At 43.0% G+C, this 26,147-nt stretch overlaps 1 protein-coding gene across 3 annotated transcripts in view; it reads left to right on the top strand.

Moving 5' to 3' along the window:
* gtf2b (general transcription factor IIB) overlaps positions 1-26,147 on the top strand; it is a 124,915-nt gene that overhangs the window by 17,675 nt on the left and 81,093 nt on the right. For 2 of the 3 annotated variants that reach the window (XM_054734024.2, XM_054734022.2), the window contains exons 1-3: positions 13,591-13,682; positions 16,436-16,548; positions 24,165-24,298. In XM_054734024.2, the coding sequence (XP_054589999.1) occupies positions 13,666-13,682; positions 16,436-16,548; positions 24,165-24,298 (264 nt within the window). In that variant the 5' untranslated portion in view covers positions 13,591-13,665. Of the gene's footprint in view, positions 1-13,590; positions 13,683-16,435; positions 16,549-24,164; positions 24,299-26,147 lie in introns of those variants that run through there. The other variant, XM_070541820.1, reaches the window with a different exon arrangement.

Genomic DNA, 26,147 nt, shown 5'->3' with positions numbered 1-26,147 from the left:
CGCTGCGCATCAGTTGCCTAATCTGCGCTCCTTCACAGGAGGAGACGCAAACCTGCTTACATCTGGAAACAAGCGTTGAGAAACGGAGTCTGGTGTGTTTTCGTGTGTGAGCCAGACGTAGGCGTCATTTTAACCGGGGACGCTGGGGACATGTCCCCGGCAAAATTTGTGATTGGCAGCTGTGTCCCCCCCCCCCACTTTCAAAAACGCCTGCTGATGAGGATTTTTGTTTTACCAGCTCAGATCTTATCAGGGGTCGGCAACCTGTTCCCATCAAAGAGCCATTATTACCCGTTTCCCACAGTAATTTTGGACGGACCTTAATAAGCAGTGACTTAAGTGAAGCAGGCAGGTCGCGCTAGAAAATTTAGTTTAAAAAGACGTCATAAATGTGTTCCCCCGTCATTTTTATTTATAAAATATGAAGTAAACACTCACAATTTAATTTTCATTCATTTGTCATTAATATGTAGTCTACACCCGTGCGTTAAGTGGACCATCTTCCAGTAAAAGCAAAGCATCCACCCACCTCTCCAAATGCGTAAAATGTGCATCAGCCGCTAGTTAGGCGCGCCGCACGCACCGTTAGCTACATCAGCCCAGACAAGAGCAGAGCAACTAGAGAAAGAATAGAGGATAATTGTGTCTGGATGTGGATGGAGATTACATTTTACAGCAGCCTGATCATCATTTAAATAAAACCATCACCTGTCTTCTAGTCCATGTGTGTGTGTGTGTGTGTGTGTGTGTGTTTGTTTTCCACTTCAAACACTGGTCTAACCAACCAGACCAGCGTGTCCAGTAACATATTAATGTTACAATTAAACAGTTTCCCTTCATGTAGGCTAGGAACGTTTCACCTGCCGTGGCCCGACTGCTTCTGCTCCACATGAACTTTGTGCGTGATCAAATGTCTCTACGCGTCATGCGTCTCCATATTAGAGACGGGAACAAGCGCTGTTCAGCCAAAGTTTCATAATTTCATAAAAAGAACATTTTTCCAAGTGACACATCCCTCAGAGAGACCGGGTTTCCAGACCGCTTCAGTGGGAGGAAATCTTATCGCATGCACCGTGGTTCTGCACTGCGAACCCCAGATCTTCAGCTCACTGTCCACCGTGGGCGCTCCGAGCCGCGCTGAACACAGTGTCCAGTATAAAGCTCTGATGTTCTGATGGGAATATTTTTCCTCCGCGATGTGCGTAACGATTAAAATGTCAGCTCATCCATGCGCATCAGTGTGCGTCGGGGTAATTCTTTCAAACCAAGCAACATCCTTGAGTTCATCTGTCAAAATAAACAGTCAAATGGAAATATCTGTAACCTGCCATTTAACTGTTTTGCCTTCTTGTGAAGATTGTTGCAAAGAGAAACAACTAAACCTGATTAACCCCAGAGCCACCCAGAGCGCATGTGGGAAGGTTCCTCCCACTGAAGTGAGTGTTTTCCAAACCCGGTCTCTCAGAGACTTGTCACTTAGAAAATGTTCCCTGATGATGAAACTTTGGCTGAATAGCGCTTGTTCCTGTCTCCAATGTGGCGACGCATCCAGGAGCCGTCTGAGGAGAATCCCAGAATCTCACATCCTCTTCAGCTCAGAATGCGCCTATGATTACGCACAAGCATGACGCGTCAACCCGGTCTCAGACCGGGTTGGAACTGTTCAGGTTTACGCAGACAATCTTTACATTTAGAATTGGCATACAGGTGTAAAATTAATGCAGTAAAATATAAAGCATTTTATTTAAATATCCATTCATTATTTTACAAACACAGAGAGCCGCATCAGATGGATGGAAGAGACGCATGCGGCTCCAGAGCAGCGGGGTGCCGACCCCTGTGCTAGCCTACTTTATTGTCCCCAGCAATTTTTAAACCCCACTCAAGTGTATGGTTATTGTCCCCAGCAATTCTGAAAACAAACTGACGCCCTTGGAGAAGAGGGCTGAGAATGAGCCTTGGTTGGCCCGGAAAAATACCAGGCCACCCAGATATGTAAACAACCTACGCTACCCGGCCCGGGCCGACCCGGTACAGATGGGAATGGCCCAATAGATCTCGAAGCTGTCACCATTCACTCACGGAGGAGGGGTGATGTCAGCCGGGAGCTCAGGTGTTGTGAGAAATTGTGTTCCCCTGAAATATTCTGTCTGCCGTGTCGGGAGATCAATCAATCAATCAATCAAAGCTTTATTTATAAAGCTTTCACTTCAGGCTATCATCACAACTTTTGTGATCAACTTTTACGGTAAAATTATGTCATGTAATGTAATAATGTTATGCTTGTGCTTTTTTATGCATATTTCCTCCTAAAAACAATAAAAATGATACAGTTAAAACATTCTTGTTCACTCTTCTGTAGCAAGCTTATTCATCATTTTTTGAAAGTTATGCAAAAGGATGTAATCTCACTCAGTTTTACCATCTTTTATTTGAGGTCGTTCAGTCCTCAAATGGACAATAAGTTTGGTGAATTTGGAAATATTTGTTAACATTGAGCGCACCATGATCCACCTGAAACAGGTGTTGTGGGAAATTAAGTTCCCCTAAAATATTCTGCAGAGCTGCCAACTCTCATGCACTGAGCGTGAGACGCACGCATTTGACCCTCTTCACACGCTCTCACACCACACTGCAATCTCTCACGCTTAACCAGCGTCTGCGCTCCCCAAATGCGCATCACACACAGTGTGTAGGGCGTATGAAAAATAAAAACTGATGATATTAATTGTAGCATTAGCTACTGAACAACAAGCACACAAAAAAACACTTACGTAATACTTTAACTGGCATTAATTCACACAAAATCCCATCTGTATAATCCAAGCCCACGTGCTTTCCCCCGCTCTGGTTGTGAGACGGGCGGAGCGGTGAGCTCCACCTGCTGTTGATGGGACGGGGATGCCCGGTTCTCCCAGAACCGTGAGCTGCAGCTGCGCGCGCCGCCAAAAAGACATGTTTTATTTAGAAATGCAGCCGCGTCGCCAGCCCGTGTTGACGGAGCTTCAGTCCCGAATGTTTTTCTTTAGTTTTCACCAAGCCCCCACAATGTGGCTCAAAAATTGAGGCCAACGCGGAAGTGACAAAAATTGCAGTTCCACCCTCATCCACTAGGGGCTGGTGTCAGAAGCGAGCAAATCCTCATTGACTCCCATGTTAAAAATACCAATTTCACAGCAGAAATAAACATGTTTACAGCCTGGTTCCAGAACATGTTTTTGGTTTAAATGATCTAGTTTACACTCATGACAACTCTGAGGGGGGTGAATGTTTTTCTCACTCTTCTGTTTAAGTGTATTAAAAGCCTAAAATTCTGTATAATTAATGAGCATCAGACCCACGTGACCACAGAGCTAGCTCCGTGGAAAGGCCTCAGTAGAGCCTCGGTCTGGCCTGGAAACTGCTCCGGCATTTTGAGTCTCTGTGTGTGTGTATTCTGTTTTGGATAATATTTGTGCAATTGTTGGACAAAATGACTTTCTGTGGCATTAATTGCACTAATAGAGCGTCCAAGGAGTCTCCACTTCATTTTTTTTCAGTAAGTAAAATTATATTTATGTATTTTAGGTCACTGCCGAGCTGAGCTTAGATTTTAACATGTACTGTTTAACCATGAAATTTAAATGTAATAGGGTAAACCCCAGTGCATTTAACATAATGCTGCACTTTAGAAAATGGGTTGAAATATAACATGTTGGTGGAGCTGGGTTCCCACTATCGGCTTGTGGAGCTCTCGGGAGACCGATGTTTTCCACCCGGAATGCCGGCTGTTTCTCCCCGCAGCTCGGCGCATCTCTGTCTGATTGCGGCTTCTGTCTGCTGCGCGGGCTGACGGCTTGTGGAGCTCTCGGAGACCTCTGTGTTCCACCCGGTTTTACCCAGCGGTCAGCCCGGCGTATCTCTGACTCAGAAGCTCTGGTGTTGTGCACAGTTAAGTCCGGTTGTAGCTAGGTTGCTACCTCCCACCTCCGCGTTAGCTTAGCTCCCACCTCCGCGTTAGCTTTGGGTTAGCTTCAGGTTAGCTTGTAGCTAGTTCGACCGGGTGTCGTCAGTCGATCCCAGCCTTACAGCCCCACCCTCAGCTCCACCTCTCTTCCCTTTTGTGGAATTGTCTGGGCTTGACGGAACCTGTGACACGGTCAAAATGGCGGTGGTGGCCACCTCCCATTTGGCCTCAAAAACGTGTTATTGGAGTCTATGGAAATGAATTGTCCAGTATATTTATGTCGATGGTTTTCAATCATCAGCCACAGATCGCTGCTCTCGCTCACAGCAAGCTGGGCTTCCTACCGTGGTGACTCACTCACATGTTCCCTCCTACATTAGTTGGTGACATGTGAATGAAAACATTAGGATTCCTAATGTTTTCATTCACCACTTCACCTGTCCTCTATAACCAGGTTACTTGTACGGAAGCCTGGAAAGGCCAAAACTCCTCAAACGTTTTATTTCCTACTGGCTGATATGAATGAATATGATAGAATAGAGTAAATGTTATTAGTCCCACGGCGGGGACATCCACTCATCACAGCAGCACACACACTTAGAGACACAGGTTACAGTAAAACTGATTCCAGACATGTTTGCTTTGATAACTTCAATAAGTTCCTGCTGATGAACACATGAACATAATCCTGTTTAGTGGATGCAACTACATGATGAAGTTAGCTTACAGTTTTTCTCAGTTGCTTTGGTGCGTTTCTCACAACAGAATTAAACTTTGCACAACAGTTAGTTCAACCTCCACAGCATGTAGTCGTTTTGGCACAACCTAGTGGCGGTTTCATGGACATGAAGCAGTTGAGTAAGTACAAATGTCTAAAGAATGGTCACCTTTGACTTGCTATTCATCACTATCTCCTTGCTTTAATTATGAATGTCACAATTATTCATACTTGTCCCGGCTGAATAGTCACTGTCCTTACAACTAATAGTCTTCATGTCATTGCTCGTGTCATTGCACTCAGAATTGTTGAACATCTTGTCAAACACTTGGTACACCCATTTTGAAAACCCTATTTTTAAGGAGTTTCCATGGAAATCTCCATAAATTACTTTCCTCAGGTGAACCTTATCTCACACTAATGAAATTGGTGTGTGTCCTGGTGACAATCGGACAATGGTTTGGGATAATGTTAGCTTCCACCACTGCTGTAGTCAGGCAGTGGTTTGCAGCACACAACAGGATGCTTCTGGAGTTTCTTCCTCCTTACACTCCATTCCTAAATCCAATTGAGGAGTTTTTCTCTTCCTGGAGGTGGAAGGTATATGACAGGCATCCACATACCCAACAGAGCCGTGTCCAGGACTTTTAAAATGGGGTGGCCCATGTGGGGCACTTGTTTATTCATGGGTAGCACCAATGGTTATGCTTATTTATTCATTTACACAAATCGTTTATTTATTTATTTACTTTCTGGTGAGTTTTTGAGTTTCACATTGCACAATCACCATTTTTTTCCCTCTTCATCTTCTACTTTTGTGGTGGTTAGCAAGTCACTTCTTGTTGCATTACTGCCACCAACTGGAGTTGAGTGGGACTCTAAATATTATGTATGTGAATATGAAAAAATAATAAATAATATTAATACTACATACCTGGCCTAGAAAACAAGGTGAAAGGTGCATGCAACCACACACTGTTTTGGAGTTTACAACCCAAGCCTTTTGTCGACAATGTTAAGTCAATTTAAACTGGAACTTAGTGGGGTGGCACCTGGGGTGGCCAATCAGATTCTAAGGGTGGCATGTGCTACCCCAGGCCACTCTCTGGACACGCCCCTGATACCCAAATGGCCCTGCTAGCAGCTATGGATGCAGCTTGTGATGACATCACAGCAGAGTCCTGCAGAGGGTGGATTCGGCACTCCAGAAGATACTTTCCCCGATGCATCGATAGAGCTGGCATTCCCTGTGATGCTGATGAAAATATGTGGGCAGACAGACGGGAGCGTGTAGATATCAGTGACTGATATGCAGCAGTGTCTGTTCAGTTTTTCTTTGTTTCATAACTACTGCAGTAAGGTTTACTGTCTAAGTGAGTTTATGTTTGCTGTAAAATGTTTGTTTTACTGTATTTCCCTAGTTGCACAATGCTGTGAACAGTTTCAGTTAAATATTATCAAGAGTGCACATAAAGTGTCTGGATTTTCCTTTACAGTTTATGGTTTTCAACATGCCATGCATGCTGCCCAGACTTGACCTAAAGAAATCGGACACAATGAGAACATGTTCAGACCATTTGATTTAGTGACCAAAGGTGGTGTAATGATGTAATTGTGACAGCCCTGACACTTGGATTGATATAAGTACTTGCTTTTGATGAATATATTGTCTGTTTTGATTAAGGGATGTGCTTTTGAAGCATTGACTACTTATTCTGAACAACTGACTTCTTTTTGATGAAGTGACTCACTTTTGCAAGTTCTCCACCATGTTTTGCAGTTTGCACTAATAGTTTTGAGAAAAGCCTTAATAGTGGTGCAGAGATCAGTTCTGTTGTGAGAAATGCCCCAAAGCAACTGAGAAAAACTGTAACATGATAGATAGATAGATAGATAGATAGATAGATAGATAGATAGATAGATAGATAGATAGATAGATAGATAGATATAGAGAGCAAGATGGCTGACGGGTGTCTCATGAATTTTCCTCCTACCAGTCCAACAAATATCATTGAAAGAACTTAGCATCCAGGAGATTGATCAAATCTCTTACATTCTTTAAGAACTGTTGCTTCTTTAGTATTACCTAAAATTTTGGAGCTCCACCAGCAGCCTCCAGGCCCAGCAACCTCCAGGCCTAGCAGCCTGGCCACACCAGCAACCTCCAGGCCTAGCAGCCTGGCCACACCAGCAACCTCCAGGCCCAGCAGCCAGGCTCCAGATTCACCGGCAACCAGGACTGAGAGAGAGGTAAGCCTAATACAATGGCCCCTCCTAGAAAAACGGAGAAACTCGAGGTAGATATGGAGGGAATTTAAAAATCATTGATCACTCCACGGGTTACAAACAACTGGTTAGGTTCGATGTTGATTTGGACATAAATAAAAAATGGGTTGAAGGGTTAACATGTATCTTTAAAAGAGGATATTAAAAAGTTAAGTGCACTCTTAAGGAAACAATAAAGCATTATTTCAACCTATTCAAAATGGCAAGTACGCCTGTTTGATGAATGAACTGGTTACTTTAAACAACTTTAAAAGGGTAAGGTCACTCTAATTGCTACAACGAACTGATTGATTTCAATTTTGATCTGGACAAGAATAAAAAATAAAAAAAATGGTTTGAAGATTAAACATTGTCCTTTAAATAAAAACAAAAAGATTTTGAAATAAAAGGTTAAGTTCATATCTGATAAAACTTATAACACTATCTAAACCCAAACTGGGAGCATCAAAGACAAATGTTCATTTTGGATTAGCCTAATCAAGGATAGGGTTTAAAAATCTAATTTGGTTAAAAGACACACACCAGGATTTGATCAACCCTGGTGGGCCGTCCTTGGGTAGGGTGTCTGTGACAACGGCCAAAACACCCTGAGACCCCAAGGTCCACTACTGATGTGTCCAAAATTTTAACTCAAAATAGTTTTTGAAGAGCTTTCCTCACTTTAAAAAAAAATCTGTTTCTAACCTTAACCTGTACATTAAAAACCAGATTTTTAATCCGAAGCTTGAGGATGCTAAACAAACTACTGACCTTGAATCTACATTCTGGGAGCACTATTTTGAGGGTGGGGCTGTAAGGCTGGGATCAACTGACGACACCCGGTCGAACTAGCTACAAGCTAACCTGAAGCTAACCCAAAGCTAATGCAGAGGTGGGAGCTAAGCTAACGGAGGTAGCAACCTAGCTACAACCGGAGTTAACTGTGTACAACACCAGAGCTTCTGGGTGAGAGATACGCCGGGCTGACCGCCGGGTAAAACCGGGTGGGACACAGAGGTCTCTCGAGACCTCACAAGCCGGCAGCCGTACAGCAGACAAGCACCGCGGCGATCAGAGATGCGCCGAGCTGCGGGGAGGGGAGAACGGGTGGAAAACATCGGTCTCCCGAGAGCTGCACAAGCCGATAGTGGGAACCCAGCTCCACCAACATGTTATATTTCAACCCATTTTCTAAAGTGCAGCATTATGTTAAATGCACTGGGTTTTACCCTATTACATTTAAATTTCATGGTTAAACAGTACATGTTAAAATCTAAGCTCAGCTCAGCAGTGACCTAAAATACATAAATATAATTTTACTTACCGAAAAAAATGAAGTGGAGACTCCTTGGACGCTCTATTAGTGCAATTAATGCCACAGCAAGTCATTTTGTCCAACAATTGCACAAATAATATCCAAACAAGAATACACAAAAACAGAGACTCAAAATCCTGGAGCAGTTTCCAGGCCAGACCGAGGCTCTACTGAGGCCTTTCCACGGAGCTAGCTCTGTGGTCACGTGGGTCTGATGCTCATTAATTATACAGAATTTTAGGCTTTTAATACACTTAAACAGAAGAGTGAGAAAAACATTCACCCCCCTCAGAGTTGTCATGAGTGTAAACTAGATCATTTAAACCAAAAACATGTTTTGGTACCAGGCTGTAAACATGTTTATTTCTGCTGTGAAATTGGTATTTTTAACATGGGAGTCAATGAGGATTTGCTCGCTTCTGACACCAGCCCCTAGTGGATGAGGGTGGAACTGCAATTTTTGGTGCTTCCGGGTTGAGACCAATTTTAGAGCCGCATTGTGGGGGCTTGCCATGGAACGACGACCACAGTTTATCTATTTAAAAATTACATTGAGAGGAATATTTAGAATTGATATTGATGAGAAATATTAATGAAAAAAGACAAGTTTGTCAACTGGAAACAGGTGGCGAGACAAAAAACTGCATCCAAGTCCAACTTTCAGAACAGTTGTAACTCCTATGCAGACTTTTGCTTATACTATTGGGTTATCATAATTGTATTCTTTACCATTATATGAACCTCAGCACAGACACAATTGTGGAGACTGCCTCCAATGCTGCTGTGGCCCCCAGACTCTGGACCTCTGCCCTAGAGCCCTGCACGGGCCTAAAATCTGAGCCCGTGTCCGGCCCGGCCCGAGGGGGTGGAGCCCCAGCCCGACCCGAGCCTGAGTCCGACTTTTTTTTAACCAACTAAATGAAAACAAAGTGCGTCAATCCTGACCAATGTGTTAAAAGACGTGCAGGATCAGATCAATTTGTTTTTCCCTCATTTACCGTCACGGAGATGACGGCGCAGTGCGCCTGGCTCTGGTGGTAATCAAGTTAAATTTGATCTCTTTCCAACAATTTTCACAAGAAAACAAAACAGTCAAAAGCAGGGCTTGTGTTGACCGGACAGTTCCCGTATTTGACCGTTTATTTTGACGAAGAAAGAATAGAAAGAATTACCCCGACGCATGCAGACGAACTGACATTTTTTTCGTTACGCACATCGCAGATGTAGCTAAATCACTCAAGAAAAGATTCCCATCTGAACGTCTGAGCTGGACACTGCTCAGCGCATATGTGCACAGCGAGCTGAAGATGTGGAGATTGGCTTGGAGCGCGTTGCAGAACCAGAGCGCATGCGGGAAGGTTCCTCCCACTGAAGCGAGGGTTTTCTAAACCCTGACTCTCAGAGAGACTTGTCACTTAGAAAATGTTCCCTGATGATGAAACTTTGGCTGAATAGTGCTTGTTCCTGTCTCCAATGTGGCGACACATCCAGGAGCCGTCTGAGGAGAATCCCAGAATCTCACATCTTCAGCTCAGAAGCGCCTATGATTACACACAAGCGTGACCCGTCAACCCGGTCTCACAGTAAGACCGGGTTGGACCTGTTCAGGTTTACGCAGACAATCTTTACATTTAGAATTGGCTTACAGATGTAAAATTAATGCAGTAAAATATAAAGTATTTTATTTAAATATCCAGTCATTATCTTACAAGCACAGAGAGCCGCATCAGATGGATGGAAGAGCCGCGGGTTGCCGACCCCTGGTATAGCCTATAAAATGACATGTTGAGGACGCAAACTCAATACATCTCTTTTATTGTGAAGTAATAATTTCTCCGAGTTTTGCGGTTGCGGGCGGGAGTAGACATGCACGCTGCGGGTGCGGGCGGTAATGGTCAGAAATTCAGCAGGAGCGGGCAGGAGCGGGATGAAGGAAACAGTCCCGCGCAGGGCTCTACTGCTGCGTTTCAGTCAGGGGTCTGACAGTGAGCTGCGCTGAGCAGTGTCCAGCTCAGATGTTCAGATGGGAATCTTTTCTTGAGTGGTTTAGTGTTTCAATTTTTTTATGAATTTGATTAAAAATAAAGGCACCCGGCCCGGCCCGTGTCCGAGGTAATTACACAGTCATTGGCCCGAGGGCCTAGGGCTTCAATGCAGGGCTACTCTGCCCCTGAGCCTGAGATCAGTGGACTTTCTTCTTCTTCTTCTTCTGGATTGAGGAAGGTGAGAAAAACACTGCTTATTTCTGTAACCTAGTGTAGCGAGCGTGTACTTTTATCGGTTCCGTTAGAACCTTAGAATACGCTGCTTTTTCAGGGAGGTTGAGGCCGCAGGTGAGTTTTATTGTGCAGACCCTGGTTTGGACTCCTTAATTAGAACTCGTTTTCTATTTTAAGGTGGAATGGAGATTGCTGTACTTGTTCTTCTGTGACAGCACACTTCCCTTTTAAATCTCCCGTTATTTAATTGTTTTAAATACTAGGGCGGAAGTTCACTGGAGGCCATCCAGCTGACTATTATTTGGGTCCTATCAGGATTAATTTGCGCCTCTGTCAGCATATGTGGGCGATGGTAATTAGAAAATGATTCCTGTTAGTTGATCAGGCTAACATGGATTTATCAATTAATCTAATTAATCCACCCTTTGAAATGGTTCCTTCCCACGCTAAACAGAGACTTTTTCACACGTGCAGAACAGAGCCTGTTTGAACCAACTAACCATTTTGATTTATAATCCTCAGGGTGTCCTGCTACGTTAGGGAGGAGAGGAGACTAGCTCCCATTACCTCAGGTATCTTTTCTTAACCTGTCACAACCTGAAAACAAGTCCTGAAGCACAGGAACAAGCAGTTTAAGGTGGCTTACCTCTCCTTTAGATCTGGTCGGGGCTCCCAACTCAAAGGCTAAAGAGACCTTTAAGAATCGAGAATGAGGACTCTTTTTCCAAAAAGTTAATTTCAAAATTAAAAAATACAAACAAGAGTAAATCTGAGATTTAAAAATCCCCTTAGGAGGATGCTGCTTCTAAAAATCTTCCTGAGAATAACTGCTCTCTCTTCCTGCACCTGTTGGTGATACCTCGTCGACTTGTGTCAACTCTAACTGTCACACACTAACTCTCACACGCTCTCACTCCTCTCGTCAACGACCTCTACTCTCTTACTCCCTATGCTCTGTCTGTCTCTAACTGCTCTTTTTATATCATTCTAAAAAACTGCCAAGCCAAACATTTTCCATAGTGAAGCAATATCTCAACCAGTCAAGAGACAGCCTAAACAATGTAATCATTTGTCAGTTACATACATCTTTTTATCACAAGACAGCAAAACAATGTGATTATTTGTCAGTTACATATCTCAGTCAAACACAAGACAGCCAAACCCATGTGATCGTTATATTTGTAAGCTGGTTTCAGGTCCACTCAAAGTCAAACTCCCCCACGGAGGACTTTCACATTCTGAGACGTCTCTTCAGTTGGCCTTCTTCTGTCCCGCATCCTGTACTACTTCCTGTTCAGTTGGACCACTCCTCCTTATCACCCTAACCCTCCAACACCGTTATATATATATATATATATATGTATATATATGTATATATATATATATATATATATATATATATATATATACATATATGTATATATGTATATATATATATATATATATGTATATATATATATATATATATATATATATATATATATACATACATATATACATATATGTATATATATATATATATATATATATATATATATATATATATATATATATATATATATATATATACATATATGTATATATGTATATATATATATATATATGTGTATATATATATATATATATATATATATATATATCTGTCTCATGCAGGTGTCAGAACACCTGCATGAGACAGGTGTTAATTACAATCTGCCAGAATGACTCACCACCTTCAGATTTCTCCAACACCGTTAAAAATGATCAAATACGGAACATATCGGCGTGCGCAGGCCAGAGCGCTGAAGCTCGGCGCATTGTTATTATGAAGCTAGGGCACATGTGGAGGACACGCGCGCGCAAAAATATACTTGTTTTCAATTACATTTATTGGGCCCACTTACTTTTTCTTAGGCCCACCCACAAATGAGTTTCTGGCTACGCTAATGGTGACATATGACAGACTTCTCTGAGCTCCACAGCCATTACACTTTTCACCTAGCGCACCCCCTAGCGGCAGCTCGCGCACCTCCTAGCGGCAGCTCGCGCACCCCCTAGCGGCAGCTCGCGCACCTCCTAGCGGCAGCTCGCGCACGCACCACACTTTGGGAATCCGTATTCCAATCCTTCCTATCTTATCTATTAAAGGTCTTCTGTTAACTGACAGAAAATGCAACGATCTTACAATAAGATCACCCTTAAATGAATCTCTTTTTCCTGGAAAAACAAACAAAAATAACATAATTTACACATCTGATAAAACGTCTGTTGAGAAAATAAGAACTATCTACCTAAAATTACCTATACCACCGAAAGCTAAAGAAACCCACTTTAAAATAATGAATGCAATCTATCCTTCAAAAGAGTTGTTAAGAGCTCGTTTTAATATTGATAGCAACAACTGCTCTTTTTGCAAAAACCACATAGAAACTATAGATCATATATTTTATGAATGTCAGAAATCACAATTGTTCTGGAAAAAGCTAGAGGTGTGGATCAAACCACTCCCAGTTCACATCACTAAAGATATGATAATATTTGGAATTATATTCAATAATAAAGATAAAGAACTGCTATAATATCATCCTCTGTTTAGCCAAATTTTTATCCATAAACAACGAATTTTACAATCATCCACTGTCTTCAATGTTCTTAATAGAATTTCAATTATATTTAAAATCCCTGAAACATCTCAACAAATATAACGAAAATCTATATAACATGTTAGCTGAACTTCCAAAGTGATTTCCTAATTCTGTATGATAAATGCTGTACTCTACTTGTTCTTCATGTTCTTTTGTCTCTTGTTGTTGTCTTTTTACTGGATATTTACAAATGTTATTTTAACTGCTCCTTTTGAATTTAAGTTTTGGACTTAACATTGTCAAAGTGCCATGTTTGTTTTTAAATTTACTAAATAAATAAATAAAAATTATTCTTCTTCTTCTATCATGTGGGGACCCTTGAAGGGTCAGATTCCTGATTACGAGTTACTAGTTTACATTCTCCTAACAAACGGAAGGAGTTCATCCCCCTGGTATCTACAGCCTTGCCACAATTTTATTTTGAAGCCCGAAAACCCAACAGGTTCCACGTCCCAAACAAAAGAATTTGATTTAGTTTTGACTCTTGTGCTTTCCGTAGTTTTAGTGACACGTGACCCGAGTATTTATATAGAGGTGACTGGATCATTTGTTTCTCTGACTGAAGAGAAAGGAAGAACATGGCGTCGACGAGCCGGTGCGTAACCAGTTGGACCAACTCTGCAAAACATGTTTGTTCTCTAGTTGAAGTTCCGAGAACGTGAGAAGTTGAAGAATGTGTACAAGAGTGTTTTTAACAGACGACGCTGGTCTGCTGTTGTGGATGTAACGCGTTTAGGGTTAGTTGTGGTCTGGTGGCAGTTAGCTTGCTGGAGAACGTCAGATGCTACCAGAAATCTCTGCTTGTGTCGCCGCTGCGCCTCGCAGCTCCGTGCGGATCCCTTTAGTTTCGTTTCTGTTTGAAGCTCCTCTGCGTCGGTTCGCGTGCGGAGAAGGCTCGTGCCATGGTGAATAAGTAACCAGCGTAGCTCCGAGTCAGTCTGGACGTTTGTAAACAAATCTTAGCCACGTTGGATGTTTACAGCGATTATCATCGTTACCATCGGCTCCCTCGGCTCTCAAAGTTTAAAGTTAAAGTTCCACTAGTTGACATTTGTTCTCCGCATTTCACCCATCCCTGGGGGAACTGTGGGCTGCAGACACAGCCGCGCTTGGGAACCATTTGGTGGTTTGACCCCCCCCCCAATCTATCTGAGTATCAAGCAGGGAGGCAGTGGGTCTCAAGTCTTTGCTGTGACCCGACCGAGATGTGAACCCAGTCCCAGGGCGGGCACTGCTACTAGGTCCCTGAGCACCGCGGTGAAGTTAGCCTGAAGTTGGATGTTCGACAGACATCGGTTTACACGGTCAGAGATGAGTCTTCATGCCGTGCACGGCGGCACAGACAGCGGTAACCTGGGTTCCGCGGACTCGCTAATGGGAACGGTGGTTCCCTTAGGGACTATCAACAAATTTGTAGTCCTTTGTAAACGAGTACAAACAATTAAAAGCTTCCAGAATAATTTGCTAAATGACTCAAAATAACTTCTGACTTGTGTTACTAAACTACATTTACAAGACACAACAGTGTTAACACATTTCACACAATCAGATCTTTTTTATTAGGATTTTATTCCAAAATTAAGGGACTTTTTTTTTCAACAGTTCCTAGGTAAATCAGTCTAAATCCACAAAACCATTTCTCGATTGTGTTACTAAGCCAGACCAATGAGACGCAGCAGTTTATAACAACTTTCATACCATCTGATCTGCTGAGGGTGAGACAGGGAGCACCAGACCTGCTGAGGGTGAGACAGGGAGCACCAGACCTGCTGAGGGTGAGACTGGGAGAGCCAGACTTGCTGAGGGTGAGACAGGGAGAGCCAGACCTGCTGAGGGTGAGACAGGCAGCACCAGACCTGCTGAGGGTGAGATGGGGAGAGCCAGACCTGCTGAGGGTGAGACAGGCAGCACCAGACCTGCTGAGGGTGAGACGGGGAGAGCCAGACCTGCTGAGGGTGAGACAGGAAGAGCCAGACCTGCTGAGGGTGAGACAGGGAGAGCCAGACCTGCTGAGGGTGAGACAGGCAGCACCAGACCTGCTGAGGGTGAGACGGGGAGAGCTAGACCTGCTGAGGGTGAGACAGGCAGCACCAGACCTGCTGAGGGTGAGACAGGCAGCACCAGACCTGCTGAGGGTGAGACAGTGAAGAGTGAGATGATTTTAGTGGCTGATGAGAGGAAGATCTGAATGTAATATTAAGTGAACACAGTTACATTTATGTAATCCCATTACAAGTAGAGCTGGGCAGCACGGCCATGCTGTTCATGCTTCCTTAGACATACTAGAAAAGTAAGTGTTGAACTCTGCATTCTGGTGCATCTAGACAGCAGTTTTGTCCGTCTGAATAATAACGTAGTTCCAGCTGTTGTTGTGAGTGAATGATGTATTTTTTCATTCAGTCACAAACAAACAGATAGTTCTGATTGTTGGTCAGCATTGTTGGCTGATGTAGTTTAAAATATTCTGATGAGAGTCGGATCAGTTCAGACTGAATATTCACAGCTTTAGTCTTGTATTAAATCTGTTTACACATCTCTACCCATAGGAATAAGATCATATATCCTACGTTCATGTTATTAACAGCTTTTTTATCATTAACACGTCCACGCTGGCCAGTAATCAAACCTGGATCCGGCTAATGGGGAGCCTAAGTCTCCGCCCCTTCTGGTTGGCTCATTAGTCCCCGATCAATAAACAGAATGTTAGTGAACTTGCTATAAAGTTATTTTCTAGTCTTTCTGGGGTTTGCCTTACGCCCCAAGTCTCGTCTGTCAGGCTTTTCATATCCTAGAGTTCCACCGTCTGTTTTCTATCAGAAGCGAATGCAGGAGATGGGTGTAGGAGACTATTTTCATGTTCAGCCTGCATGAAACACTCAGAGTGACCCGTTAGAATCAGAAATAATCATTGAATGTATTTTTTTCAGTGAGGTTGACCTACATATTTACCTAAAACAGATTTATCAGATTTCCAACCCCCCCCCCCCCCCCGGTCCATCCCATTAAACTCCTTCCTACTCCTTTGGTTCCCGCTCATTTTTGGCCTTGCGTCGTTCCCGGGTACAAGGGGATCTGCTTGGAATAGTGACGCCCAAAACCTTCTGTTGCTGGGAAAGGTTAAAGGTTATCTCCAAACTATTTACTAGCTCATTCCACAGAGATTAAGATGAGTTATAAATGCAGAACCTTAATCTGTGGTTCATCCTGAGCTCAGAAGTACAAACAACCCAAGAGCTCCATCTCAGACCCTACAAGCCTCATTTAGCAGGTCAAAGGTTTATGTTCACCTTGTTGATTTGTAATTTATGTAATTAACACACATAAATATATCCCTATTGGCTTTCACAGCGGTGAAGGTCTGACCCTGCCCAGGGTTACGTGCCCCAACCACCCTGATGCCATACTGGTGGAGGACTACAGAGCAGGAGACATGATCTGTCCTGAATGTGGCCTTGTTGTTGGTGAGTGTTTACATCTTCAAAGACTATTATTATTATTATTATTATAATATCTGAGATGTTTCAGTGAAAACCGTCTCCTTGTGGTTTCCTGTCAGCTGCAGATGAGTCAAACTCCTGAGTAAACACCAGTTAGTTTGAAATGTTTGAGCTCGTTTCTGGGTTTACACGACTAAAGGGCAGTTTTACACATACTAGGTAATCTCCACCGACCTACTGGGATGAGACCAGTCCCTCACGGTGGGTTTATACGCTGTGTCAGACGTTTGTGAGGGTTGTGTTCTCTGCTCTTGTTGCTGTTATTTGAACCGTTGGGCTGCTTTTGGAGCTGAATGTCTCGTTGAGACGAGTTGGTGAATAAAACACAAACAAAAGAAAACGTCGTCTAAAAGCAACAGCAGATTTGCACAGCTGTCAGTAGAGATGCTCCCATCCGAGTTCCTGTAAATCATGATCAGACCAGATTTTTGATCGTGTGGTTTTCAGGAAATCAGAATCAGTTGGGAAAGTCGGATTTAACCATATAAAACGACAAACATTACTTTAGATGATGTTTTTAAACCGGAGAACAAGGGCTTAGTTTTAAATTTAAATCTGCATTCTTTGTTTCAGAGACAACAACACCACAAGTCCCACATTTTAAGGTGGTCTGTGAATTGACGCACCATACCATATAGCATTTAGCTAACATAGGTCACACTTGTCACCTCTGGGGGAAGGACATGTTTGTAATTTGGATGTGTTTTTGGATGAACAGCAAAGGGAGTGAAATAAACGTGTAATGAGTGCAAACTTGGCATTTAACGAGGTGGAAAAGGTGGTGCTGCGTTCAACACTGATGCCCCACCTTAACAAAAACACTGACCCTGCTCAGTTCGCTGCAGCAAGTCAGCTAAGCCAGCCAAGAACCAATAAATGGTCTACAGACAGCAAAAATGCCAAGTTTGTAGCATATTTATCACACTGGATGAGCTTCTGTGGTTGCAAATGTCCGGTTCTGTCTCCTTGAATCGCAGTATGATCTGCTTTCTGTTCTAGTCTAGTGCTGTGCAATCCCTGTCGCTGAAAACAGCCGCACACGGAGTAAGCCATTTAAAAATATGAGCAACAAGGAAACTTTTACATTTATTCCTAGTAGGGTAGGGCGATATGGCCTAAAATCATTATCACGATATGTTGAGGACATCACCTCCATAACTAGCCTAGTGAACTAGACCAAATTCTTGCTTTGCAAAGTTTGGTCTAGGAATGCTCCACTGGAACCTCCGCAGCTCCTACCAGGACTCTGGCTAGCCAATCACAGCTCTCTAGAGGGGTTTCAAACACATAAAGAGCTGTGATTGGTCCATAATGGTGGGGCCAATCATAGTGCTCTATCTGCTTAGTGAACAAATCACAGAGCTTTATCCGCTTTGTGGGCCAATCAGGGCACTCTATATGCCTGGTGGGTGGGATGATGCAACAGAGTGAAACAAGAGTATGTCACATTCATTGTCCAGTGGAATGCGGAGATCATTTGAAAGACAACGGTAGAACCCGCCCCACAACCGAGAGCCGTCAATGGATCGTGGCCAGACTACATAATACATTTGTTTAGTCTGGCCTGCCAGGCTAGTCCATAACGATAACCGGACGATAGCTACAGGTATGTGCAGAAACAACAGCTGTCCACTAGATGGGGCTGTCACCTGTGTGAAGTCACATTTTTACATGACTCAAGGTGGTACAGCTTCTTAAAGCGACATGAACGTTGCCAACCTACACACATCTTTTCAGTTTTTTACTATCTAATTTATTGAGATTTGAAAAATTTTCACGATAAGAATCAGAAATTTTGATAACGATAAATTTTCGAATGATTGCCCTAATTCCTAATATTAACACGTTTCTTATTATTGTACAGCGCTCTACATAAATGAGTACATCCCCTTTAAAAAGTAACAAAAGAACCGTTTCCAGACTTTAACAAGGCCGGTTTTATTGAACACGTGTTAACTCCATAACATGAAATTAAGGTTAATAATATAACTTGGATCACAAATTCTTCAGTTTTACTAAAAGTGTTGGAAGCAAAGATGAATCCACCCCACAACAAAAACCACATCATCTGGTACTTTGTATGACCACCGTGATTTTCAGGGACAGCACCAAGTCTTCTAGGCACTGAATGAACAAGTTGGCGACATATTGCAACTTCTATCTTTTCCATTCTTCAAGAAGAACCTCTTAGAGCCTGGATGCTGGATGGAGAGTGATGTTCAACCTGCTGCTTCAGAATTCCCCACAGGTGTTGGACTGGGTTCAGATCAGGAGACAGACTTGGCCGTTCATCACCTTCACCCTGCTCTCCTTCAGAGATGCAGCAGCAGCTTTAGATGTGTGTTCTGGGTAATTGTCGTGTTGGAAAAGTGCACGACGACCACGTTCACGGGGTGATGGCAGCATCTTCTCCTTCAGTATAGACCAGGACATTGTTGAGTTCATGATACCATCAATGAGATGCAGCTCCCCAACACCATTAGCACTCATGCAGCCCCACATGAGGACACCACCACCACCATGCTTCACTGTAGGCACCATACATTTCTCTTTGTGATTCTCACCTTCACAACGCCACACAGTTTTGAAACCATTAGTTCCAAAAACAGTGATCCTTGTCTCATCACACCAGAGTCTAGAGTCCCAGTGGTCTTCGTCTCTTCCAGCATGGGCCCTGGCTAATCCTAGGTGTGCTTTTTTGTGAAAATGTCAAAGAAGTGTCTTCCTACAATCAATTTGCAAGACTTCCTTTTTAGTTTGCATCTGCCAGAGGAGGAGCTGAAAAGCAGATTGTACAGTTTCAACCCAGCAGGACCACATTCTCTGTGGACAGTGTAAACGTTTGGTTACAGGAAGCAGGCAGTCCTGATACTGAACCAAACAGTGCATCTGATGATAAAGTTGTTGAAGACAGTGTCTCTAATATTTCAAGTGTCAAGTCACATTCAAAGGCATCTTCACGGCAATCTCGGACTTCATCAACATCTTCCACACGCATTAATGCTGCCGCTGAACAGGCAGAGCTCATGGAGCGGGTCGCTGCATTAAGGAAAAACATCTTATTGAGGCTCAAGAGGAAAAACTAAGTAGAAAAGAGGAGAAACTGGACGTAGAAACTGAGTTGGCAGCAACAAGTGGAAAGCTTCATGTTTTGAAGATGAACTCAGTTTGTGGCTCTGATCGATCTGATGGAATGAACTCTTATATTGAAAAGGGGCATCAGCCGAATCTAGGGCTGCAACAAACGATCATTTGGATAATCGAATCGGATGGGGTCTCGACACGATTAATCGATTAATCAGATTACATAGGGACATTTTTAAAAACTGCTAGGGAAACGTTATTTCTCTCCTTCCTTCACTTTATTAAACACAACATTATTAGAAAACAGTTCAATAGCAGAAAAACAACATGCCATCACCTAAATTGTCTTATAAGCTGTATAGACAGAGACCCTAAGCTACACCTACAGTTGTGGTCAGAAGTTTACATACACTTGTAAAAAATATAATATAATGGCTCTACTGAGTGTCCCGTTATTTCTAAAACTCTGATTTTTCTCTGATAGAGTGATTGGAACAGATACTTCTTTGTCACAAAAAACATTCATGAAGTTCGGTTCTTTAATGTCTTTATTATGGGTTAACAGAGAAAAGTGATCACATTTGCTGGGTCACAAATATACATACAGCAGTGCTAATATTTGGTTACATGTCCCTTAGCCATTTTCACTTCAATTAGGCGCTTTTGGTAGCCATCCACAAGCTTCTGGCAAGCTTCTGGTTGAATCTTTGACCACTCCTCTTGACAGAATTGGTGAAGTTCAGTTAAATTTGGTGGCTTTCTGACATGGACTTGTTTCTTCAGCACTGTCCACATGTTTTCAATGGGGTTTAAGTCAGGACTTTGGGAAGGCCATTCTAAAACCCTTATTCTAGCCTGATTTAGCCATTCCTTTACCACTTTTGATGTGTGTTTGGGGTCATTGTCCTGTTGGAACACCCAACTGTGCCCAAGACCCAACCTTCGTACTGATGATTTTAGGTTAGGTTGAAGAATGTGAAGGTAATCCTCCTCCTTCATTATCTCATTTACTCTCTGTAAAGCACCAGTTCCATTGGCAGCAAAACAGCCCCACAGCATAATATTCCCACCACCATGCTTGACTGTAGGCATGGTGTTCTTGGGGTTAAAGGCCTCACCTTTTCTCCTCCAAACATATTGCTGGGCATTGTGGCCAAAAAGCTCGATTTTCGTTTCGTCTGACCACAGAACTTTCCTCCAGAAGGTCTTATCTTTGTCCATGTGATCAGCAGCAAACTTCAGTCGAGCCTTAAGGTGCCGCTTTTGGAGCAAGGGCTTCCTTCTTGCACGGCAGCCTCTCAGTCCATGGAGATGCAAAACACGTTTGACTGTGGACAATGACACCTGTGTTCCAGCAGCTTCTAATTCTTGGCAGATCTGCTTTTTGGTGATTCTTGGTTCACTCTTTACCCTCCTGACCAATTTTCTCTCAGCAGCAGGTGATAGCTTGTGTTTTCTTCCTGATCTTGGCAGTGATGAAACAGTGCCATGCACCTTATACTTACAAACAATTGTTGCACTGTTGCTCTTGGGACCTGCAGCTACTTTGAAATGGCCCCAAGTGACTTTCCTGACTTGTTCAAGTCAATAATTCGCTTTTTCAGATCCATGCAGAGCTCCTTTGACTTTCCCATTGTAGCGTTTGTGGGCGTTTGTATCCAATGAGCCCTATTTACCTGGCCTAAGAGAAGTCACCCGCTGTAGTCACTCATAATCACTCACAAGAAGTTAAGAGGCCATGCTACGAAGCTCAGTTCACTGACACGTTTCTAAGTCACCAAAATTGCTAGTTCATGTTGCTGTATGTATATTTGTGACCCAGCAAATGTGATCACTTTTCTCTGTTAACCCATAATAAAGACATTAAAGAACCAAACTTCATGAATGTTTTTTGTGACAAAGAAGTATCTGTTCCAATCACTCTATCAGAGAAAAATCAGAGTTTTAGAAATAACGGGACACTCAGTAGAGCCATTATATTATATTTTTTACAAGTGTATGTAAACCTCTGACCACAACTGTATATGTGACCTAAAATGCTTGGTCCAAGTTAAACAGCTTAAGGGGAATCCTCATCTGTTTTGTTTGATCTCATCTGTAGACATTTATTATAATTGGGGATGTCAAACAACTAATTTTAAATGTAATTAAACATAGGCTGTGAATTAATCAAAATTGATCACTATTTCCAAAAATGACTGAAAAAATACCAAATAAAACAAAAGTAAATGAATGCCATCCTCCTTGCGATGATGCCCTGGGCAACTGCCATAAAGTCACATCAAGAAATGCTGCTGATCATTCCAATGATCCCAAATAGACTCACATTAGGCCACATGAAAGCAACTGAACCCAAAAATATATGAACCAGTATATAACTGCACTCTCACACAACACGCCTGCAGCAACAGTTAGGACTCCTCCCTCCCTTTTAAAAGCGTTTTTGCTTCTGAGGACATTGTGGTTGTAAAACCGCATTTTAGTCTGGTCCCGGTGTGATCAACCAGTTTCAGCGGGAATGTGACGGCGGAACCGGTTAGCAGCAGCGCGAGCCCCCCCCCCCCCCCCCCCCCCCACACTCTGTCCGGGCGTCCGGACTGGGGGTTCTTGTATTGATGAAAATGTCCGGTTTTTCATCCAGGAGCAGGGATCAAATTATGGGGGAGCTGGATATCCTACACATCCAGGGGAGCCGGAAAAAAGTTTTCTACCTATATTACATCATTTATGGACTCTTTTGAGCAGAGAGCGGCACAGCGCTGATCGTTGTAGCGCAGCGCTCCAGGCAGCTGCGTCCAGCGCACGGTCCATTCTCAAAGTGGCACAACCAAAAAACTATAATTAACACACGATCGTTCTTGTCTGCACATGTTCTCTATTTTCTGTCTTATCTGTGCCTGAAGCGCTCTGCTGCGGAGCTCATCACCTGTGCTGCGGTGACTCCACCTCACTGACGCAGCATCGAAACGCGCTCTCCGCTACGGTCAGGAGATCCCTTTGATCTGCTCAAAGTAACTGATGAGGTGAAAAAGTAAGAATCCAGGCAGCAGATTTTCTGGAGAGTTTAGAGGAGATGCAGGAAGATGAGAGACAGACAGGACAGGAAATAGTTTAATAAAAACAAGAAAACAAAACAAAGTGTTGAAAAGTAAAATGTAGGTAGATTTATCTCCACTACACGTTTCTACCTGTATAAAACAATAAGTTATACACATGTCATATTTATACATCTGATACAATTCAGATCACCTTCACAACTCAGTCACACACCCAGGGCCGTTTCAAGACATTTTGGGGGCCAAGGCAAAATGCCCCCCCCCCCAATAACTGGGCTCCCCAGAAGCCTCTGTGTAATTCATGCCCTCTCCAGTAGTGTTAGTTATACGGTGTTTATAAAAGCCCCTCAGACATTACTGACATGTTCTAATATTATCAGATGAAAAACTAAATTATCAGACATGCTGTCTCATCTGCTGCTTTTATAAACCTGGTAGAAGTAACAAAACCATCTGAAAGCCACTTTTTGTGGATTCTCTGAAAGTTTCCATGGAGTGTGGGACAACTTATTTTTTCATTGATCCCATCGTCTAATCTCACAGCTGAAACAAGCATCCTTAATAATCTGTGCACAGGAAGCGTACCGATGCTGTAGTAAAACAAAAGGTATAATAATTTATTATTAATAAAACCTTGTTGCAGAACTAAAGCAGAAAAATGAGATTTTGCATTAAATATGCAAAATATTTACATATGAATTGTTTTAGAGCCCTTTTATTGGCAGAATCTGATATTAATTTAGTTCTTACAAAAAATGGGTCCCAACATGGTTTGTGTGGCGTTGCCATAGTGTGACGTCATAGGCACAGATCCCCTGTCCTCTTGTTTGGAAATGGAAATATGATCACCCTACATTAAACAAACTGTCCACCCGGGCTTTTGCGCTGCACAGAGACGCTTCGCTGCCTACGACTGAACGTCAGTTGAGAGTCAGTCTCATGCAGACGGACCAATGAAGAGAGGGCCTCAAGTTAAGACCCTCTCCTCATTGGTCAGTCCACACGAGGTGGGTCAAAGGTAACTCTGGGCAGGTTACGTGTTGTCAGGCATTCAAGTATTGAGTATATTTACTGCATATTACAGTAAAATATTCTGTATGTGACCACATTATGGTGATCCTTGGGTCGAGATGATGGGGCCTTTGAATATTGTTGCCCAGGGTACAACAAAGTGTTAATCTGGCCCTGGCCTTAGGAGGTTACGAAGCTGGCCTGATCTATCAGAACAACAAAGCTCCTGAGAACCAGTGGTTCTGGTACCAACCTCTGAGAATTACACGCTCTGGGACGCCACACCAGTGTTTACATTCTCCTTTCTGGATTAATGTTTGCATTTTTCTACAGAGAGAAGCAAAAATGAGCGCTGCAGCAGGTGGAAGCATGGACCACAGCAGGTTCTTCTGGTTGTTTCTCAGATTTAATCGACTCGTCTTTTCTCAGGTGACCGTGTGATCGACGTGGGCTCAGAGTGGAGGACGTTTTCTAACGAGAAAGCTCTCAAAGATCCGTCCAGAGTGGGCGACGCCCAGAACCCTCTGCTGAACGGAGCAGACCTCACTACCATGATCAGCAAGGTGACGTGTCAGAAATGAACGTGTTTTAGCACCGCCTCCTTAGCCGTTAAAAACTCACAGCTGATGTTCAGACAGCAGCAGCCATGACAGAACATGGCCAAGGATCCAGCAGTGAACTTTCAATCCTTTGAAAGACCAACGGCAGAAATCGATGGAGCCTTGAAAGATTTTTAAAAGATTCTGAATCGATCCTGTTCTAAAGCCCGCTGGAACCGGTGCTAGCTGTGCTGCTTCGCTCCTACGCTGCGATGTGCTCAAATACCACAGACTTGCCTTCATTACTATCCTGTGTGTGCTAGGGATGGGTACCGAATTCAGTACTTTTTAAGGTACCAACCGAATTCCATAGTACCGACTGAGCACCGATTCACGTCATTTGAAACAGTGCCTCGTTTCGGTACCCGTCCTTCATAACGAGAACTTGCCTAGACAGCTGCACATGCGCAAGAGCGTTATGTCGTCGGTCGCTGCGAGCCAGTTGTAAACAGAGCAGCATGGTAGAAAGAACGCACGCTAAAGCTTGGGTCCACTTCACTAAATGTGATGGGTAACTGGGTGATGATGAAACCAGCGACAATGATCTAAGTGAGACATCCTCATCTTAATCTGCTCCGGTAGGTAAATAAAATGTTTAAGATAACGTTACCTTGATATGTTAGCTTCCGTTTCGCTAATGCTGCGTTCGCTTTCTCCTCGGAACTCCGAATTTCCGACTAGAAGAACATGAACGCGCTCTAAAGTTTGGCTTCACTTTACTAAATGCGACGGGTGATTGGGTGAAGATGAAACCAGCGACAACGATCTAAGTGTGAGGCATCATCGTTTTAATCTGCTCCAGCAGCTAAATAAACTGTTTAAGATAACGTTAGCTTGATATGTTAGCTTCCATTGTCACCATTGTTATCAGCTAATGGTGCGTTCGCTTTCTCCTCGGAAATTCTAACTTCCCAGTAGGAAAAATCAAAAGAAAAAAGACGGCAAAAGGAATGAAGATACACAGTAAATTTAGTTCACAGTAAAGATGTTTGCTTCAGTTTAATTATCAGCTTATAAAACTACAAGGACGATGTTAAAATACAAACTGTTGTGTGTTATTTATCCTGATATTTATCAAATATTGTTATATATTGAGAAAAATATATATTTAATTATAAAAAAGAATTAAAATAATAAACACTCAAAAGTATCGAAGATTGGTACCGTTAAGTACCGGTATCGATTCCTAGGTACCGGGAGTTGGTACCGGATCGATTCAAATGTCAAAGGTACCCATCCGTAGTGTGTGCTCCATGAGTCAACAAGTCAGTTCCATCTCGTTCTATAATGTCTAAACGGTTTATCCTTCGTTTGAGTTTTGTGCCGACTGCACCGTGCATTACTGATGCAAATTAGTGCCCGTTAGTCTTCCTGTTTTAGTTTAAGGTGTTTCGCACGCACGCACGCACACACACACACACACACACACACACTAATTGGCACTCTTTGTTAATAAGAGTATTGATTGTGAATCAAGAATCGATTCTGAACTGAATCGTAACCCTGAGAATCGGAACTGAACTGTGACTTGTAACATTCACATGCCTAGTATCCATCTACTAGAGCGGAGGGAAATATTCCAACGCATCGAGATGCAGACAGACGACTCTGACGTGCAGAAGAAGCACGCCATCATGGATTATAGTGGAATGCAGTTGTTTGTCTAACCGCAGCACCAGCGTGTCAGACTGGGACGTGTCCTCCACATTTACCCAGTACAAAGTACTGGTGCACCTTTGTGTGGTGTGGCACGGCTGAGCGCTGGAGTTCTAACCTGAGACCGAACCCGACCCGAGTAAACCCGGCCAGTTCA

The sequence above is a fragment of the Nothobranchius furzeri genome, chromosome 11 (assembly GCF_043380555.1).
Source record: "Nothobranchius furzeri strain GRZ-AD chromosome 11, NfurGRZ-RIMD1, whole genome shotgun sequence".
Lineage (NCBI taxonomy): Eukaryota > Metazoa > Chordata > Actinopteri > Cyprinodontiformes > Nothobranchiidae > Nothobranchius > Nothobranchius furzeri.
Note: the sequence above shows the minus strand (reverse complement) of the source record. Positions and strands in the feature narration are given on the sequence as shown.